The sequence below is a fragment of the Dipodomys spectabilis genome, unplaced genomic scaffold (genome assembly GCF_019054845.1).
Source record: "Dipodomys spectabilis isolate Male_0828 unplaced genomic scaffold, ASM1905484v1 ptg000231l, whole genome shotgun sequence".
NCBI classification, from domain to species: domain Eukaryota; kingdom Metazoa; phylum Chordata; class Mammalia; order Rodentia; family Heteromyidae; genus Dipodomys; species Dipodomys spectabilis.
This window is the reverse complement of record NW_024870908.1, coordinates 2,944,335-2,961,861: the sequence shown is the minus strand read 5'-3', so window position 1 is coordinate 2,961,861 and position 17,527 is coordinate 2,944,335. Positions and strand designations below refer to the sequence as shown.

General features: G+C 53.8%; 1 protein-coding gene across 4 annotated transcripts in view; it reads left to right on the top strand.

Annotated features, from left to right (window-relative positions):
* Positions 1-17,527, top strand: part of Clec16a (C-type lectin domain containing 16A) — a 143,590-nt gene that overhangs the window by 112,837 nt on the left and 13,226 nt on the right. The window contains exon 22 of one of the 4 annotated variants that reach the window (XM_042698335.1): positions 13,774-13,916. The exons of the other annotated variants lie outside the window; for them this stretch is intronic. Within the exon in view, the coding sequence (XP_042554269.1) occupies positions 13,774-13,892 (119 nt within the window). The 3' untranslated portion in view covers positions 13,893-13,916. Of the gene's footprint in view, positions 1-13,773; positions 13,917-17,527 lie in introns of those variants that run through there. 4 annotated transcript variants of the gene reach the window in all.

Here is a 17,527-nt window from a genome sequence, read left to right as displayed (position 1 = left end):
GCATCTGTTTTAACCCAGCTTGTAGTGAGGCAAGCAGGACCCAGAAAGCAGCATCCTTGCCCCAGCCGCTTAGAGCAAGGCCCACAAGGCCCGATTCTACGCCCCTGGCTTCCTGAGAAAAACTTATCTCCTGCTCTTTGTTCTTCTTTCCTGCTAAGTGGCTTTCAAGCCTCGGCAGGGCTTCTGTTGTGGCTTTCTGAGTATGGGGACCTCATGGGTGGCAGTTGGGCCCTCAGGTGCTGGGTTCCACAGGCTCCAGCCTCTTGCGCAGTGGACATTATCACTGTGTGAGGCAAAGCTCCGTGGCAGGAAGCGTCAGTGTTGATGAAGGAGGCCCAGCACCCTCCCCCCCCCCAGGGAGCCTGGAAAATGATCAGAAATAGCTGACATTTACAAAACCCTGAGTATTTGGGGAAAATGTGCTTTTTTTTAAAAGCGGAACTCCAGTCTGAAGCCCCAGGGACATGTCCATCGGGTCATTACAGGGCTCTAACTACAGTCCTGACATAGTGCCAGCTGCTCAGGGCCTCTGACCTCTGCCCGCCCCAGCCAAGAACAGCTGCAGAATCCACCCTGAGCTCCCACCCATCTGCATGGCCCTCGTGCTGGGCTCAGCAGCGTTAGGGCTGCCATCCCCTGTGCCCACGCCACACAGGTGCCTACTGCTGTGCTGGCTGCATGATGCCACCTCACCCCTTTGCGGCCTGGAGTCAGGCCACTGCAGGCGCAATGCTGGGACAGGGCGTTGTAGCAATGGGGCTGAGGATGCACCTGCCCCGCCCCCGCCCCCAGCGTGCGTGCGGCTGAGCCAGCACTCAAGGCCTGGGCAATAAATCCTGTATATGCCAAGCAACTCTCCACCGTGCTCACAGGCATTCTAGCGGGGCCCCCAGGCTCTGCCAGTCACATGACAGTATGAGGCAAGCACACTTGTGCACACACGCCCTGCTCAATACACGTGTGCTAGCAGTCTCCTACGCCATCTGTGGTGCACACACGGCCCTTGGGGGTGAGCGTGGAAGTGGATGGTGTTGGGCCTGAGACACCCAAGAAGGAGGCTGGTGGGCAGAGGTCACCCCAGATGACCTTCATGCCTGAATGCAAAGGACTCAGGGGCAAAAGTAGGGCCAGAGATCCCTGAGTGAGATGTGGGAGCTTGCTTGGGCCGCATCTAGGGGTTTTGAAGCAAGAGCGTCTGGATCCTTGCTCTTTGCACACAGAGGCCTGAGGGCAGCGGTGTGTGGGGGCACACTGGTGCCTCCCAGCTGTTGAGGGCAGTCGGGCAGGGTTGAGCATGTCCTTGGCTTGGGTACAGCTTGCCTGGTTTGAAGATGACCCTGGCCCCTCTCTCTAGGCAGCTTCAAGGCTGGCCAAGCACTGCCTGGCCATGATCTCAGTGAAGGGAGCCAGAGGATGCCCAGAAGGAGGGGGGTGTCCTGCGTAGACACACTGCCAGGGAGATGGCTGTGTTTGCACTCTGCCACCCTGAGCCATTCCCACACAGAAGCATCCACTCGGCTTGGCAGTGCCAGGGAAAACAAGGTGTGGGCCTCACTGTGGAGCAGCAGCAAGGGGAGTGTCCCCACGCCAGCTCAGAGACCAGGGAGGAGAGTGGCTGAGTGAGGCCGGGCTCGCCTCAACTCTCACCCAGACTGTGTGGCATAGCTAAAACCCATACATCTGCAGGACCTCCACAGGCTGGGGGCCCAAGGAGGTCCTTGGCGTTCATGGAGCATGAGGATCCACACCCGCCCCCTACTTCACCCCCGCCCACCTGACACAGCTCACTGACAGACTGGGCCTCAGGGTGGCAGCTTAGCTTCCAGCACTGAGTGGTTGCCTAGGCTTCCTGAGCCAGTGACATTTGCCCAGTGGGCATAGGTGCCAGCAGCTTTGTCTGCTGCTCTTCTGCAGCTCAGGCTGGCTCTCGGCCAGGACTCTTCCAAACAGGCATCATCTAAGGCCCCCACCACCAGTGGCAACTGCAAGTGTATCTACAGGGCTATGCCCAGTCTGCGGGTCAGGAGCAGGCTCTGAGGCTGGCCTGGGTGGATATAGTTGAGGCCTCCAGGGATGAGAACTTGGGAAGTATAGCTCGTTGCCTTTGTGGATCCACGAAAGTGGTCTTTGTGGACAACCGTGGAGTTGACCCATTAGATCATTCCTCAGCAAAAAATTATTGAGCATCTACTAGACACCAGGTACCATGTGTGGACTGGTGACACTGCCCCATGGTCTTTGCAACAAAGCTCATCCGGCTGTCGCCAGACCCATTATGGACACAGTTCCATACCACCATTCCAAGACTAGGCAGGCGAATGTTCTAGAAGACGCTGCCCTGACAATCATGACGTCTTGGAGGGTAACGCCTCACCTACTATCACAACACCTGATCTGCACTATGACGGTGAAAGGCTCCAGAAGGGAGTGTTGCAGGATGATCGCTTAAACAAGCTGTGCCTGCACAGCTGGCGTGACCGTGAGGTGACAAGCGGGTGTCCCGCGATGTGTGAGGTGGGGCCAGCAGGAGAGGAAGCCATGTAGGAATGGGCTTGAGAAGCTGCTGCTGGGCCGCAGGAGCCTGGCTGAAAGTCACAGTGACCCTGCCACCCAGTCCGCGGAGCAGGAAAACAGCCCCGGCCCCGCACTTTGCTGGCAGCAGAAGGCAGCTGAGAACATGTCTTCACGCAGCGCAGCTGGGCCTGGACCCCCTCCTCAAGGCCAAGGCCACACTGGGTGTCGTCCTTGACTTGCCTCCCTCCCGGGTGCCGTACCTGCCCACACCTGCCCGCCGGCTCTCCCTGGGAAGTGCAGCCAGGCAACGCTCCACCACGCCCTGCTCCCGGGCCAAGACCCAGCTAACTCTTCCTGAAGGACTGGTTGCTAAGTATTTAAGACTTTGGGGCCATATGGTCTCTGTCACAAGACTCTGCCATTGTAGCCAAAAGCAGCCATCGCCTGTATGTAATCGAGCGTGGAGCTTGTCCATAAGCAGCTGGACTATGTCTAGTGGCTTCAGAGTCAGCCTCCTCCTCAGCGGTCTGTTCCTAGCACCGGAGCTGGAAAGATCCTTTTATGGTGGAAGGCAAATGTGTGTCTCTATCACCAGCTCCCATCTTACAGTGCCCTGTAACCCACATGGTGTGGTCCCTGCGTTCATCCTGAGCTCTCCCCATAGTTCTCTCTAAGGACCCCCCAGGAGTGCAGCTGGATTCATCATGGCAGGTGGGCCTCTGCCTATACGATGTAGGCTCCCCCTCCCCAGAGGTGTTCCCTGACCATCTTGGTGGCAGCATCCCTGCCCCCGCTCTCAGCATTCTGGGTGCCCTGCCACCTCATCCCTTCACAGCACTCGTCCCTTCTTGACGTGTTCTTTTTCTGCCTGGTCCTTCCCCCGCCTGTGCCTGTCCCCGTCCCATTTTGGAAATTGTTCCAGAAAGTTCCAGAAAAGTAGCACTGTGCTTTTGTGTACTGCTGAATTCCCAGCTCCTGGGCTGTTCTATACATACAGATAGCACCTAGTAAATATTGGATGGCTAATAGATTGATGATGGATGGATGGATGGATGGATGGATGGATGGATGGATGGATGATGGTAGAATGGTGATGGATGGGTGGGTAGGTGGATGGATGGAATGAACGCACAGAGCTTTCATATTCCCATTTATCTGCCCAACATAGTTCTTGGGGACTCCGAAGGGAGACCAGTTCCCCTGGAGCTCCCAGGTATCATGAACACAGGCTCTGAACTTCCCACCAGGATCCGCGCCCTAAAGGCACCGTCTGGAGAGCTGGAATAATGAGTAGTGAAAGCTCTAACCTAGAGCTGGAGTAGGCAGATGTCTCTGAGGAAAGTAGAGGAGGGACAGATCTGGTAGCATTGTGCTCGGGCTTGCCCACCCCGTGGACAGGAGAGCTGTCGCTGTGCTGCTGGTGCTTTGGTCCACAGCCAAATCCCCAACCTTGCTGCACACATGACTCTGCCATGGTGTGGCTGGCACTGAGCCCCTTAGTCATCAGCTTCCACTATGGAAGAGAAGTGGGGCCTGAGGACCCCCAGCATGCCTCCCAAACAGGTGGCCAGCCCAATGCCTCTTCCCTTTGTTAGGAAAGACACACACATGAGAAAGTTGACTGGGGACATTTTTCCATGATGAGAAAGCTTTTGGGCTTGGGCCTGATTTGAAGAAAGAAATGTTTTTGTGCCACACGAAAGAAAGAGGATGAACAGAAAGACCTGGAGTGGAGAATGACTTGTAGGCCAGGTTATTACTCACTCCGCCAAGACACGGGGATAGGCTCGCCATCCCCCGCTTCAGCTTATAACCAAAACTTGTTAGGATGACCTTGAAAATGACCTGCAATTGACTGTAGTGATAGATGCGCAGCTGTGACTGTGATCCAAGCCATTGAGCTTCAAGTGGCTGGATTGTGTAGAGTGTAAATATATCGCCATAGGAGTACTGTATTGAGAACACCCTTCTAAATCTGTCAGATGCCACAGAGCCGCCATCCGACAGCTCGTAAAGAGCAGATCATCTTGTGTTGTCCCTCTTTGATCATAAATTCTTCCCATTTGTGCTGCATTTTCCTTAAAGACATCCAAATGTGGGAAGAAGTTGGAACACACACCGCATCTCAGAATAATTTGGAAACCTTGCTGCGATCCAGACTCACCTGGCACCCTTCCTCTTCCCTCAACTTGCCGTTTTCCATTTCTTTTTTATTTTGAACAAAACCTCTTGCTGGTTGAAAGAAAAAAAAAAAAGAGCTTCCTGTTCCCTTTTCTTTCCTGTAAATCATAAGATAGGTTTGCATTTCATACCTTTCCAGAAATCTCTGCTGATTGTGGTCTGACCTCAGAATCGAGGCTTCTGGGAAAGGGGCTCAGTTTAGAGGCCCTGCTGTAAAGCCTCCAGCCGGCAGGGCAGCTTATGTGTGGATTTGGGAAGAGCATGGGTAAACGGTACCTGCTTGTCAGTATTAGTTCCCCCGTGTTAAGCCATGGAACACCATGTGAGCATTCAGCAGCAGCCAAAGGGAGGAAAGCATGTTTGGCTCCCTGTTTTCAAGCCCGCTACCCACCGCGCAAGAGGGCTTGGCAGAGCAGGGCATCCCACATCAGGGCCTGGAAGCAGAGTCCCTGGGCTGGGCTGCTCCTTCTTCCCCTTTTCTACCCCAGGCCCAGCCTGGGGACCATTCTGCCCGCCTCCAGGGCCGGTCTTCCCCGGGTCTGTGGAAAACACCAAGACACACCCAGAAACATGCTTCAGGAATCCAATTGCTCCCGCAGCACTCTATCCAATCAGGTTGAAACCACAGCTTGGGTCACACGGCCAGTTTGCCTCAGGCTAGAGTTTGATCCCACCACAGAGGGTCCCTGTGTTGCCCCAGCCTTGCACTGCTCTGACCGAATGTCTGAGGAAACCAACTTGAAGGAGGGGGAGAGGTCAGTATGGCTCACGGTGTGAGCGTTTAGTCGTGGCTAGCTCCATTGCTTTGAGGCCTGGGCTGGGGGGGGGGGGGGGGTAAACAACCTCACACAGAGGGTATAGTACAGCAAAGCTGTCCACCTCATGAGGTTCAGAAAACAGATTTCCCCCCTCACTAAGCTGCTTCCTCCAGCTAGGCCAGGCCCCACCTCCTGTCCCTAACAGTCCATTCCGCTATGAACCCCATCAATCCCTGACTTAAGTACCTCCTGACCCAGCCCTCTCAGGGCCCCTCCTCTGAATACCTCAAGGGTAGGATCAGACCTTCCAGACCTTTGTTGTAGTACCTAGACTCTAACAGCCTCCAGGCCCTCCTCAGGCTGGGGCTCTCCCTGACTGTCCACACCCACTGGTTAGAGCCCCAAGTCGCTGAACCTCCCCTACCTGGAGAGGGACCCTAAATTTGTGATCCTATCATCAGGCTCAAATAATGAAGCCACCTGGGCCTCCCCTGGTCCCCACTGTAGCGATGCCCCCCCTCCACCTCGGAGCCCAGGCGGGGGTGTGGGCACAGAGGAGGAGCTGTAGCAGCAGGATGCTCGCTATCCAAAGAAGTGCTCTCGCGATTATTTATTAATTGTGAAAGGGAAGAAAAAAATAATAGGGTTTCCTGGAAAGGGATAAAAGTTCAATATGATAAACTCACGAGAAGCAATCAAAGGCCAGGGAGGGCAGAAAAATAAAGGACAGAGCGAGTAGGAGAAATGATGAATCAAAGCCCCGGCGTGCAGGCAGAGGCGGGGAAGGGGCCGTATTTCATGGCGATGGGGGCAGGGCCAGCACTGCTGAGCTGCCAGCTCCAGCCTGTCAGGCTGGGCTGCTGAGCCCAGGGACAGGAATGTCACCGCGCTGATAGAACTGGAAGGGGTGACCCAGCGGACCCTGCCGGCTGTGTGCTCATGTGGGGACACACTCCTCTGGTGGCCACCACCAGAGGGAGAGCCCCGCTAACACTACCCGCCACTCTTTGTCCCTGTCTCCACTGCTTTTTCTGCCCAGTCAAAGCAAGAAAGAAGAGACCCAGGTCTTCATTTTGAAAAGATGAAGAGCAGGGACCGTGGCTCAGGTGGTAGAGTACCTGCCACGAAAGTGTGAGACCCCAAGTTCAGACCCAGTATTGCCCCCAAAAAAAAGTAAATAAATAGAAATAATAACAAAAAATTAAACTAGCCAGGCACTGGCGACTCACGCCTGTAATCCTAGCTACCCAGGAGGCTGAGATCTGAGGGTCACGGTTGAAAGCCAGCCCAGGCAGAAAAGTCCCTGAGACTCTTATCTGCGATAAAGCACCAGAAAACCAGAAGTGGTGCTGTGGCTCCAGTGGTAGAGCGCTTGCCATGAGCTGAAGAGCTGAGGGACGGCGCCCAGGCCCAGAGTTAGCCCCATGACCTACAGAAAAATAAATAAACTAAAAAAAGTTAGTTAAGACATTGTGAATGGGGTTGAAGTCTCCTCTGGTTGTCCCCCCTAATTCCCACCATCCTCTAGACACCTTCCTCCCATGGCCTCCTTCCAGACTCTTCTCTGGGTCCAGAGCCACAGGACCTCAGCCTCATGTCTACAGTTAGAAAAGCGAAACAGTTCTAAAAACCAGAACAGGCAGCCTTTTTCAAACTCACTTGGTTGTGAACCTGCCCTGGATAGTTTGTAGGCTGCTTGTGAGAGCTGGTTGTATTTGCTCTGAACACGCACATTTATGTACAAAAGAAACTAACCTATTTGCTTTTAGCTGCCTGAGACTCAGCTGCTAAGGATGTAACATGATATAAATGTCTCTGCCCCAGGGCTGTCATTCCTAAGGACTTTCTTTTCTTTTCTTTTTTTGTCAGTTATGGGGCTTGAACTCAGGACCAGCACATTTTTGCTCAGGACTAGCACTCCACCACTTTGAGCCACAGCTCAAAGTTTTTTGAGTGGTTTTTGAGTGGTTAATTGGAAATAAGAGTGTCACAGGGACTTTTCTGCCTGGGCTAGCTTTGAACCACGATTCTCAGATCTCACCTTCTCAGTAGCTAGGGTTACAGAGAACCACTAGCAGCCCAGCTAGCTCCTAAAGATTTTAATTCAGCACGCAGTTTATAGTAAGGAACTGCCTTTAAAAAGACTTAAGGCAAAATCCTAATTCTGTATCCCCATCAGATACCACTAATTAGAAATGAATTAGAAATCTGTATTGGTGCTCACAAGTGACAGGTGTTCCTTTTCATGGCTGCATAGTATTCCATGGTATGGATAACTTGTGTTTCTTTGGCCTTGCTATTCAGTAGTTCCAGGCTTTTACTGCCCACACAGTGTCGCAGTGCATGTGCCTTGGATGCTGCTCTGTGCACTTGTGCAGCCCGGGAAGAAAGATACAGTATCTGTGGGGCTTGAACTCTGGGCCTGGGCACCGTCCCTCAGCTCTTCAGCTCAAGGTGAGCGTTCTACCACTTGAGCCACAGCGCTACTTCTGGTTTTCTGGTGGTTCGTTGGAGATAAGAGTCTCACAAAGGTTCCTGCCTGGTCTAGCTTTGAACCATGATCTTCAAATCTCAGCCTCCTGAGTAGCTAGGATTACAGGTGCGAGCCACCGGTGCCTGGCTCACTTAGCTCTTCACTCATGGCTGGCATTCTGCCACCTGAGCCACGCCTCCAGCCTACCATACTTGCAGGTTAATTGGAGACAGGAGTCTTGGGCTTTTCTGTCCTAGTTAGCATCAAATCTCTATTCTCAGATTTCAGCCTTCTAAGTAACTAGAATTACAGACATAGGCCACTAGTACCCAGCAGGGTCTTAATTCCCCCCGACACCGCTCACCCCTCTGGCAGTCGTGGGGCTTGAACTCTGGGCCTGGCCACTGTCCCTCAGCTCTTCAGCTCAAAGCGAGCTCTCTACCACTTGAGCCATAGTGCTCCTTCTGGTTTTCTGATGGTTAATTGGAGATAAAAGTCTCTTGGACTTTTCTGCCCAGGCTGGCTTTGAATGGCGATCCTCAGATGTCAGCCTCCTGAATAGCTAGGACTAGAGGCATGAGCCACCGGCGCCCAGCAGGGTCATATTTTTAACAGCACTGTTGTTCTGTCAGAAGCGATAAAGTAACTGTCTGTAAACTCCAGTTTCAGTGGCTGAGCAGCGGCCATTGGTGGCACACCAACTGGGTGGCAGTGGCAAAGGCCAGAAGCCTGAGCTCCAGGTGTGGCTCGATGGCTTTGGCAGAGGCCACAAGGCACAGCGTGACAAAGTCACTGAGCTCCTGCTGGTGGCAAGCAGTGAATGCCTGCTCCTTGGCCGGCAGAAGCATGGCCAGCCCCTGCCTCCTTCCTGCGGTCCTCCCGCCGTATGCGCGTCTCTGTGTCCAGGTCACCACGTTTTATGAGACCCAGTCATCCTGGCCCAGCCCACCCCAGCGACCTCATCTTCACTCCTTTCATCTGCACAGTGACCCTGTTTGCAAATCAGGTTGCGTTCTGAAGCCCCTGGGAGTGGAACTTCAGTGTCAGAATTGGAGAAGGGACACAGTTCAAGCTTTCATGGTGTGTATTCGCCAGATTTTGCTTAGTCGGCTCCTGTCAGCTGTGTAAGCTGTGCCCGCCACACTGTGAATTGCCCTCCTACCAATCCCCTGTTTGCACTCATTCCTTGAGAAACCATCCCTGGAGATGAATAGGAATGCCCACCCGGATTTAAGTCTTTTCTTTTTTTGTGGTTGTTGGTCATGGGACTTGAACTTAGGGCCTGGGTGGTGTCCCTGAGCTCTTTTGCTCAAGGCTAGTGCTCTACTGGTTTGAGCCACAGCGCCACTTCCTGTTTTCTGGTGGCTAACCGGAGGTAAAAGCCTCACAGACTTTCCTGCCAAGGCTGGCTTTGAACCACGATCCTAGCATCTCAGCCTCCTGAGTAGCTAGGATGACAGGTGTGAACTGCCAGTACCCTTACGGCTCTTGTGGATCACACTGCACTGTCAAGCCTTCGGGAAAGCAAAGCAGGAAGGCCCCGCCAGCCCACCTGGGCCCTGAGCAGCAGTGCAGCCAAGGTAAAGCTACGCGCACGCGCAAGACACGTGCACGCCCACCAGTGCGGGCCCAGCGATCTTCCCATCGAGTCACGCTTGAATTTTATTTCTCAGTCCTGCCAAAAAGAAAAGAGTCCACAGGTTAACAGCAAAATAGAAAGCATAGCTCAAGCTGTCTGCTTTAGAGCATGTTCTCTTGCAACCACAGAGAGGGATCGAGATCTCAGAAATACCGGGCCCTCGGGGCACCCGGCATTAAATCAATCAGCGAAATTTCACTCCCGGGCTGCTTGCCAAGCAGGGCTAGGAGAGAGAAGTTCTCTGATTTAGTTCAGTCGAAAGCAGCCCTCTATTGCGAAGGGCATGAAATACCAAGCACTCGCCACTTTGGGGGCCGGGGGCTGCAGGGAGGGGCTCCCCAGAGCTTTGATGGGAGCCAGGCTAGTGGCTAAGGAGACACAAGATCAGCTTCGAAAGCTGGGGCTGGGGAAGACCCCCCCCTCCAGACAGGCAGAGAGAAACAAAGGTGTGTAGTGGGGAGGGGGGGGGTGTTAATAAGAACAAAGGACAAGCTGGGTGTTGGAGTCATGGGCTAGGAACAGGAATGGTGCTGGCCAGCAGACACCTAACTCAGCACAGCAAAGGCTCAGCCCTGAGACCAGAGAGCAGGATGCGGGGAAGGCTAAATTTAGCCCACGTTTCAGGGGAAAACATCGATCTCAAATGTAGCACTATCATTTAAAGGAAAGTGGAAGGCTTCAGCTGGTCATTTGGGACAATTTCACTTGAACAGATAAAGCCCAGGAAAAATGGGTGCTTGTAAGCAGCTCAGCCTGCTGGCCAATCCACTGGCCAATCCCCAGGATGGTGCTGGCCTGCAGGGGGCCCCAGTGGTGGATCCCACCCACCCCTTCACAGGACTTGTGACCTCACCACTTGCCGGCTGGCTGGGGCGTGACCTCTGGTGCATCTCACACATTGCCACCCCTTGCCAGTTGTCCAGTAACTAAGTAGAGCACATCCGGTAGCTGTCATGCTTGTTTTTCTGTAAACCTGGTACATCTTAGTGGAACTGTGGCTCAAGTGGTAAGGCGGCAGCCTTGATTAAACTAGCTAAAGCACAGTGTCCAGGCCCCAAGTTCAAGTCCAATACCAGCACACACACACACACACAAAAGACATCATGCTTTCAGCCTGGCACATCTCCCCCTGCTGTGGCATCCTGAGCATTGTTTCTACCTGGCCAACGCTGAGCCGTCACTGGATCCCCAACAGCAGAGCGTGGGTCCTCATGACACCCCAGATGACGCCTCTGCGCCCCGTGTGGAAGGGGAAGACCACCCCGTCTGTCGATACTTGGGGCAGCGATACCTGCGTTTGGGTGCCAGGGGTCATTGAAAGGCTGAGATGCTGTCAGGAAGTCCCGGTTCTGAGGGTGTGGGGCTGACTGTAAAGGATTTCCAGCACGTCTACATAAAAAAAGAAACCCCAATGGCTCCCGCTCCCTGTCACCAGCCCCGGCCCAGGCCATCGTGTCTCAAGTTCACAGGAAGAAGTGAAGCCAGTGCGCACGGCGATGAGGGTCCAACTTAATAATGAATGTGGAGGAGAGAGGAAGGATGTTCAATATTTAAACACTGCAGAATGCCGCTGGCCCTGCCAGCCACTGCCCTCCGCCTGCCTCTCAGATGGTCTCATACTGAGCACTGGCCTCAGCCTCCCCCTGCTCCCCCCCCACCCCATCGCTCACACACACAAGCCCCGGGCTGGCAGGAACCCATGTTTTCTGCTGCCTTCCAAAAGGAAGGAAGAAAGTGACAACCTGAAAACTTAAGTTCTCTGTGAGCCCCAGGCCATAGGAAGGAGTTGGCAAAGCAATGGGGTCATGGCCAGAGCTGTCTCGGATTCCCAGGGTTCGTTTCTCTTGGAACCGTCTCGTGTCTTTAGCAGAAGAGAAAAGCTTAATTGTGAACATACAACGCCATTTAAGAAATGTCTATTCAAATACACAGGCTACATGGGTTCCTTAAAAGCTGCCTATAATGCAGAATTCTGCGAATCAATTCCTTTTTTCTTCTTGACACACATTATAGAAAAGGAAAAAGCATTCTTTTCAGGAGGGGGAGGAGAAAACATTTGGCCCAAGACATAATAAAATCATGCTTAAGGATGCTGCAAACTTTAAGTCTCTTAGTTAAAGGAAATCAATACTTTTATGATGAAATATTAATCATACTAAAAACGAAGTCAAAACTCCAAATGCAGAATAGCCAGGATGGCGTTCACTTTAGTGTTTGCAAGGAGGTAAGAAAGAAAAGGCACCTCAAAGCGTAGCCCCTCCAGGACCTAGTAAGCCCCCTTCTCACGGACACCTCTCCTTAAGTGCCAGCCTTCCCCAAGCCTCGGTTGAGGCTTCTGATGCTGGGAAATGGCCAGCTGGAGGAAGGGGCATGCGCACAGGTGCGTACACATGTGCATGCATGCACACTGATAGCAGGAGCAAAGAGAAGTCAACAACTAGGGAAAGTCATTTGTCTAAATCCCCAGCTGCTGCTCCCTCACTCCCCATCCATGGTCTCCGACCCACCATGACTGTTCTAGAAACTAAGGAAGAGGGTGGAGTCATAGTGGGCGGGGCCAGCTAGTCGTGTTTCTGGGGGGTCTACTTGGTTGAATGGATTCATTGCACAAAGTTGGATCAAACTCATCCAACTCTGACACAGGGTCGTCAGGTGTGTCTGTAATGAAGCAGAGCCTGAGAATTTAAGAATCTAGGTGGAAATAACAAGAGTCCTGTTTTCTCAAAAGTTGTTTTCATCTCCAGGCTTTCGACTTTGTGAGACTTAAGATTACTATAAGAATGCGCTCCACATCTCAGCTTGCATCAACTCAGGCCTCCAGTCATGCAGCTGACTGAGGGAGATCTTTGTCTTGCTTCCACAGTATTCTAAAGAGAGCTGATCCAGGGGCTGGGACGGTGGCTCAGTGGCAGAGCGCTTGCCTTGCATGCATGAGGCCCTGGGTTCGATTCCTCAGCACCACATAAGCAGGAAAAGCCGGAAGTGGCGCTGTGGCTCAAGTGGTAGAGCGCTAGCCTTGAGCTGAAGAGCTGAGGGACAGCGCCCAGACCCAGAGTTCAGGCCCCACAACTGACCAAAAAAAAAAAAAGCTGAGCCCAGTTTGGGCCTCACTGGGCCAAGTTCAGGCTCCCCCAAATTCCAGTCAAGTAATCAGAGGAGTGCGGTGTTACCCACCTTCAAGAGAGAAGACAGGCTGGTCTAAGCAGGTGCCCTGCACTCTCCTCCCCTCCCCCCACCTCACCCAGAGTGGCAGCTCGGGGCCGGAGCCAAGCATGCGCTGTCTTGCAGACATGCGTGTGCAGCGGTCTCATTGGCGGAGGCCCGCGGGGTGGCGGACGCAGAGCTGACAGGACCCTGTCCGCTGCACGTCCCCAGCGCTGGGCTTCTGAAGTGTGTTCTGGGCTGGTAGCCATCTTGCCTGTGTGGCTCGGGGTGCATTCCCAGCTCAGGCTGACCCACCGGCTTGCAGATAGTATCTCCTGCTCTTGCTGCAGCTGCTGGACGTCCTTGTCTTGTCACTGTGGCCTGACCCCCATCAGTGAACACCTGTGCTAGCAGAGGCTTCAGGGACAGTGACAGGCAGCCTGCTCAGAAGCTGCCCACTCCCTCCCCCTGTCAGACCCAAGGCCTGAGAAGCAAGGACAGTGGGCCAGGGACCCACCCTGGGGGCTGTCCTTGGCGAACAGAGCCTGAGTGTAGTGGCCCCCCCGCCACACAGGTCTCTGGGTTGGTATCCGCCCACTCCCCCCCCCCCGCACCAGGGGCATCCTGGGCACTGTCTAACCTGCTCCCTCTTTAACCTGCTCTTTCAGCCCCGCTCCCTGCCTCAGGTAAGAGGCGGCCAGCCCAGCTGCTGGTGAACCTTGTAGCACCCTGGCTAAGAGACTGTTGTGGAGCTCTTTGCTTACTGATGTACAGACGGTAATGCCATCGGAAAGGGCAGGGCTGGGCGCAGAGGGGCCTGCTCACCTTGGGGATCAGCCCCAAGGCCGGTCTCCCACGCCTCCCCCATGCCAGCCCACCCCTAGAGAGACCCTCCGCATTCCTGAGATCCATGCAGCACAAGGGACACATAGCCCTGGGGTCTCTCCCATGGGTGGCAGCCCACACATCAGGCCTTCACCAAAGGCAAGCCCATCCTGAGAGTGTCTGTAGGACAGGACAGAGGAAAAGCAAGGTACTGAAAGCCCGTTTTCTCTTTTCTGCAGGTTCTCAAGTATTGTCCTTAAAATCCAAGAGGATTTGTCCCTGGACAAAGAGCTGTAGGCTAAACAGTTCTGCGAGTCCCCGGCTATTTTTTTATGCTATCCTTTCAAAAAGCAACTAGAATAAAAATGTTTCTATGTTTGGAGGTGCGGCCAGTCAGTGATCAGGGGTCGCTGTGGTGAGGCTCAGGAAGCCGAGGGAGCGGGGGTGGGGGTGGGGCGCAGCAGGGCACTGTGCAACTGTCCCCTTTCCCAGGTGCCTGGGTTGCAGATCTACCTCCTAGGTTGGACAGGAAGTGGCAGGAAGAAAGGAGCAAAAGCTTTTCTTGGAGATGGGGGTGGGGGTGGGGGGGAAAGCCCTGAGACTTTTCTAAAACACATCAGCCTAGACTCACTAAAGGGAGATGGGGGGGCCGGGGAGGGGAAATCTCTGCAAGCTCTGGGAACCTGAACTCCACTGGGGGCAGATCCCAGGGTCCTGCAGTTGGTAAGGTCAGAACATATCAGTAGATCCCTTCCTTCTCGGTTTTTCTAAGAGGTGCCCTAGCCCTTGGGGCTCTCCGAGTGATTTTTTTGGTGTCCTCCCACCTCTACCCTCCGTCCTCTCTCTCAGCCTCTGCTCCCAGGCTCCAGAGCCCCTCCAGGAAGCTGTCCTGCCCCAGATCTTACAGGCAGTGTCTGGCCAGAGCCACCGCAGGCTCAAGGTCCCAGACTGTCACATTCCAGCCACCCCCCCCCACCCCACCCCCCAGCCCAGGGGACCTGGCAGACTTCACCGAAGGTAAAAGGGCAGACCGAGGCAGGAGCCGGCCCGGCAAGCACAGGGCCACCCGGCACTTGCTGTCTTCTGATTGATTTTTTTTACTGTTTCCCAGCATCGCGAGTGTGGCGAGAAAATATGAACGCTGCCCAGCCAGAAACCTGAGCTGCAGCCTCAGAGTGAATTTGCTAATGAAAGGCGAACCCTGGGAGCTGCAGCCCCCCCCCCCCCCGCCCCCGGGTGCTTTTCTGCCTGGAACAGCACAGATAAATGTTGGGGGGGGGAGTGTTGTTTTGTTTTCGTGTTTTTAGTTTTTGCAAGGGCAGAAAGGCAGTCTACCCTCCAAATCCTACAGCTCTCCCTCACCCCACCCCTAAACGCTGCCTAAGACACTCTTTGACATTCTTGTATGAGAGACTGAAATGGGCTCGACTCTTTGAGATTTGAATTGGAGCCTGGAGACCCCATCTCAACCCAGGCAGAGCCTGTGCACTGATAACCTATGCAGACAGGGCACTTCCTGGGCTTGGTCCCCTGGGGTGGCCCACTGCCTGCTTTTTTAGATGAATTCGAAGGCTAAGTGGTACAGTGCTTGTCAAGCATGCATGAGGCTCCGGGTTCCAGCCTCACCCCCCTTTGGGGGTGGGGAGGAGACCAGGAGGATTTGAGTTGCGTCTGCATGTCCTACGTAGGAATCCAGACGCTCCACTTCTCTTGAAGAACCAGACTCTGGCCCCAGCAATTGGCAGGTGTGCATGCGCTGCCTTTGCCTGCCAGAAGGCAGGTGTTCCTTGGTGTCTGGGGCTCTGTGGAAGCAGGAGACTAGGAAATGCATGGGGAGGCCCAGCAGCATTAACCGCTAGCTCCCTGGAGCCGTTTCCTGGAGCCACCAACTTGTCAGCCTTGTGGAATGGGTGACTTTCAACTGTGGGGAAGACCACGGGGGAGACTGGAAAGAGAAGGGAACCCCCTTTCCCTCCTAGCAAGGTCCTGCACCAGCCAGAAACTTCCCTGTTTAGTGTTGTATGGCACGTCAAGAACAAAATTGGTGCCCAGGCATCATGGCTTACACCTGAAACTCTAGCAGTTCCTCAGGAGGGTTGACATACAAAGCCTAACCTTGGCAAAAAGTTGGAAAGACGCTATCTCAACCAATAGCTGGATACATTAGCATATGCCTGCCATCCCAGCTGCAGTGGAACACTTGCCTAGAAGAATCCCAGTCCATTTACATCCAGGCCCAAAAACCAAACCTGGTCTCAAAAATAAGCACAGGAGTCGGACGCCAGTGGCTCACGCCTGTAATCCTAGCTACTCAGGAGGCTAAGATCTGAGGATCACGGTTCAAAGCCAGCCCGGGCAGGAAATCCATGAGACTCTTATCTCCAATAAACCACTAGAAAACTGGAAGTGGCACTGTGGCTCAAGGGGTAGAGCGCTTGCCTTGAGCTGAAGAGCACAAGGACAGTGCCCAAACCCAGAGTTCAAGCCCCATGACCATCCAAAAAAAAAAAAAAAGCACAGGACCGGACACTGGTGGCTCATGCTTGTCATCCTAGCTACTCAGGAGGCTGAGATCTGAGGATCTCGGTTCAAAGCTAGCCTGGGCAGAAAAGTCTATGAGACTCTTTATCTCCAATTAATCACCAGAAAATGGGAAGTGGCGCTGTGGTTCAAGTGGTAGAGCATCTGCCTTGAGCCAAAGAGCAGAGGAATAGCGCCCAGGCCCAGAGTTCAAGTCCCACGACCAACAAAACAAAAATAAGCACAGCAAAAAGTGCTGAGGGCACAGCTTAAGTAGTAGAGCATCTATCTAGCTCAGTTCCAGCCCAGTACAGCCAAGAACAACAGAAAGAAGGGGCGGGGGTGGCGGAGTCTGGTGCTACGTCCTCAAAATGAAGCTCCTTCTCCAGGTAGGTAGCCTGCCTTCCCTGGGGCTCCGCCAGTATGCACTGGCAGATGACTGGTAGGTGCTATCTTCTTCAGGCTGTGGTTCACGAAAGCTCAGAGCTGAGTGATCTTTATGCCCCATACCTGGAAGTCTGTCTCCTGTCACCTTTACATGGACTGTGGGCCTGTCATCTGGTGGCTTTGTGTGGGGGCTTTGCTGTTTTGCCTGCCTGGCCTGAGGGTTTGGTTTTAATTAGAAGCGACTGAGGTCCATGATGAAAGCTGAATGAGTATTGGTGGGGCAAGGAGAAATCTGCGCTGAGTGGGGACTGTGGAGTGAATTCTGAGCCTGACTGAGCCCGAGCGGAGGCCTCGGGAGAGGGGGCCAGTGTGGGCAAAGCTGGACTGAACCCAAGGTTCGGACTCCATGCCCAGCACACTCTCTATCAATGGACCTAAAATAGAAGGCTGGCTTTGTGGTGGTTTGTGCTCCATAAGTGCCAGAGAATTATTCATTAGTGCGTCTTCCCTGAACCACAGGCAGCACGGAGCCAGGGGCCATGGAAGACCCCGGGCCACCCCTGAGCGGCCCGGGACATGGCTCATCAGTGGTGTATGCCCGGCCCCGGGAGGTACGTAGAGGTCCTAGGAAGTCTGGAGTGGGGAGGGAGCCCAAAAGGCGAAATCAGAGCCAGCCTTGAATCTGTCTTCACCATGTTCTCCTCTGGGCCAGGCAGGCAGGAGAGCCTGAGGCACCTTTCCCCATATTCTCATATTGCAGCTTTTTTAAGCATTGTTCTAGAAGTGCAATCTTCCTTTATGCCAACATTGGGGATGGGGGTCACGGAGTTTTGAACTCAGAGCCTCACGCTCATTCTCCACTTGAGCCATGCCCCCAACACAGCACTTTTTGCTTCCATTTGTTTTTGACTTAGGGCCTCACTAACTTTTTGCCTTAGCTGACCTCAAATGGCAGTCTACCTCCACTTCCCAAGTAGTTGGGATTACAGACATCCATTACTGCACTCAGCTTCACCAGTATTTTTTGTTGTCACATTAGAATTGCACCATGGGGCTGCATCAGAAGCCCATTTGCCTTCCTCTCTT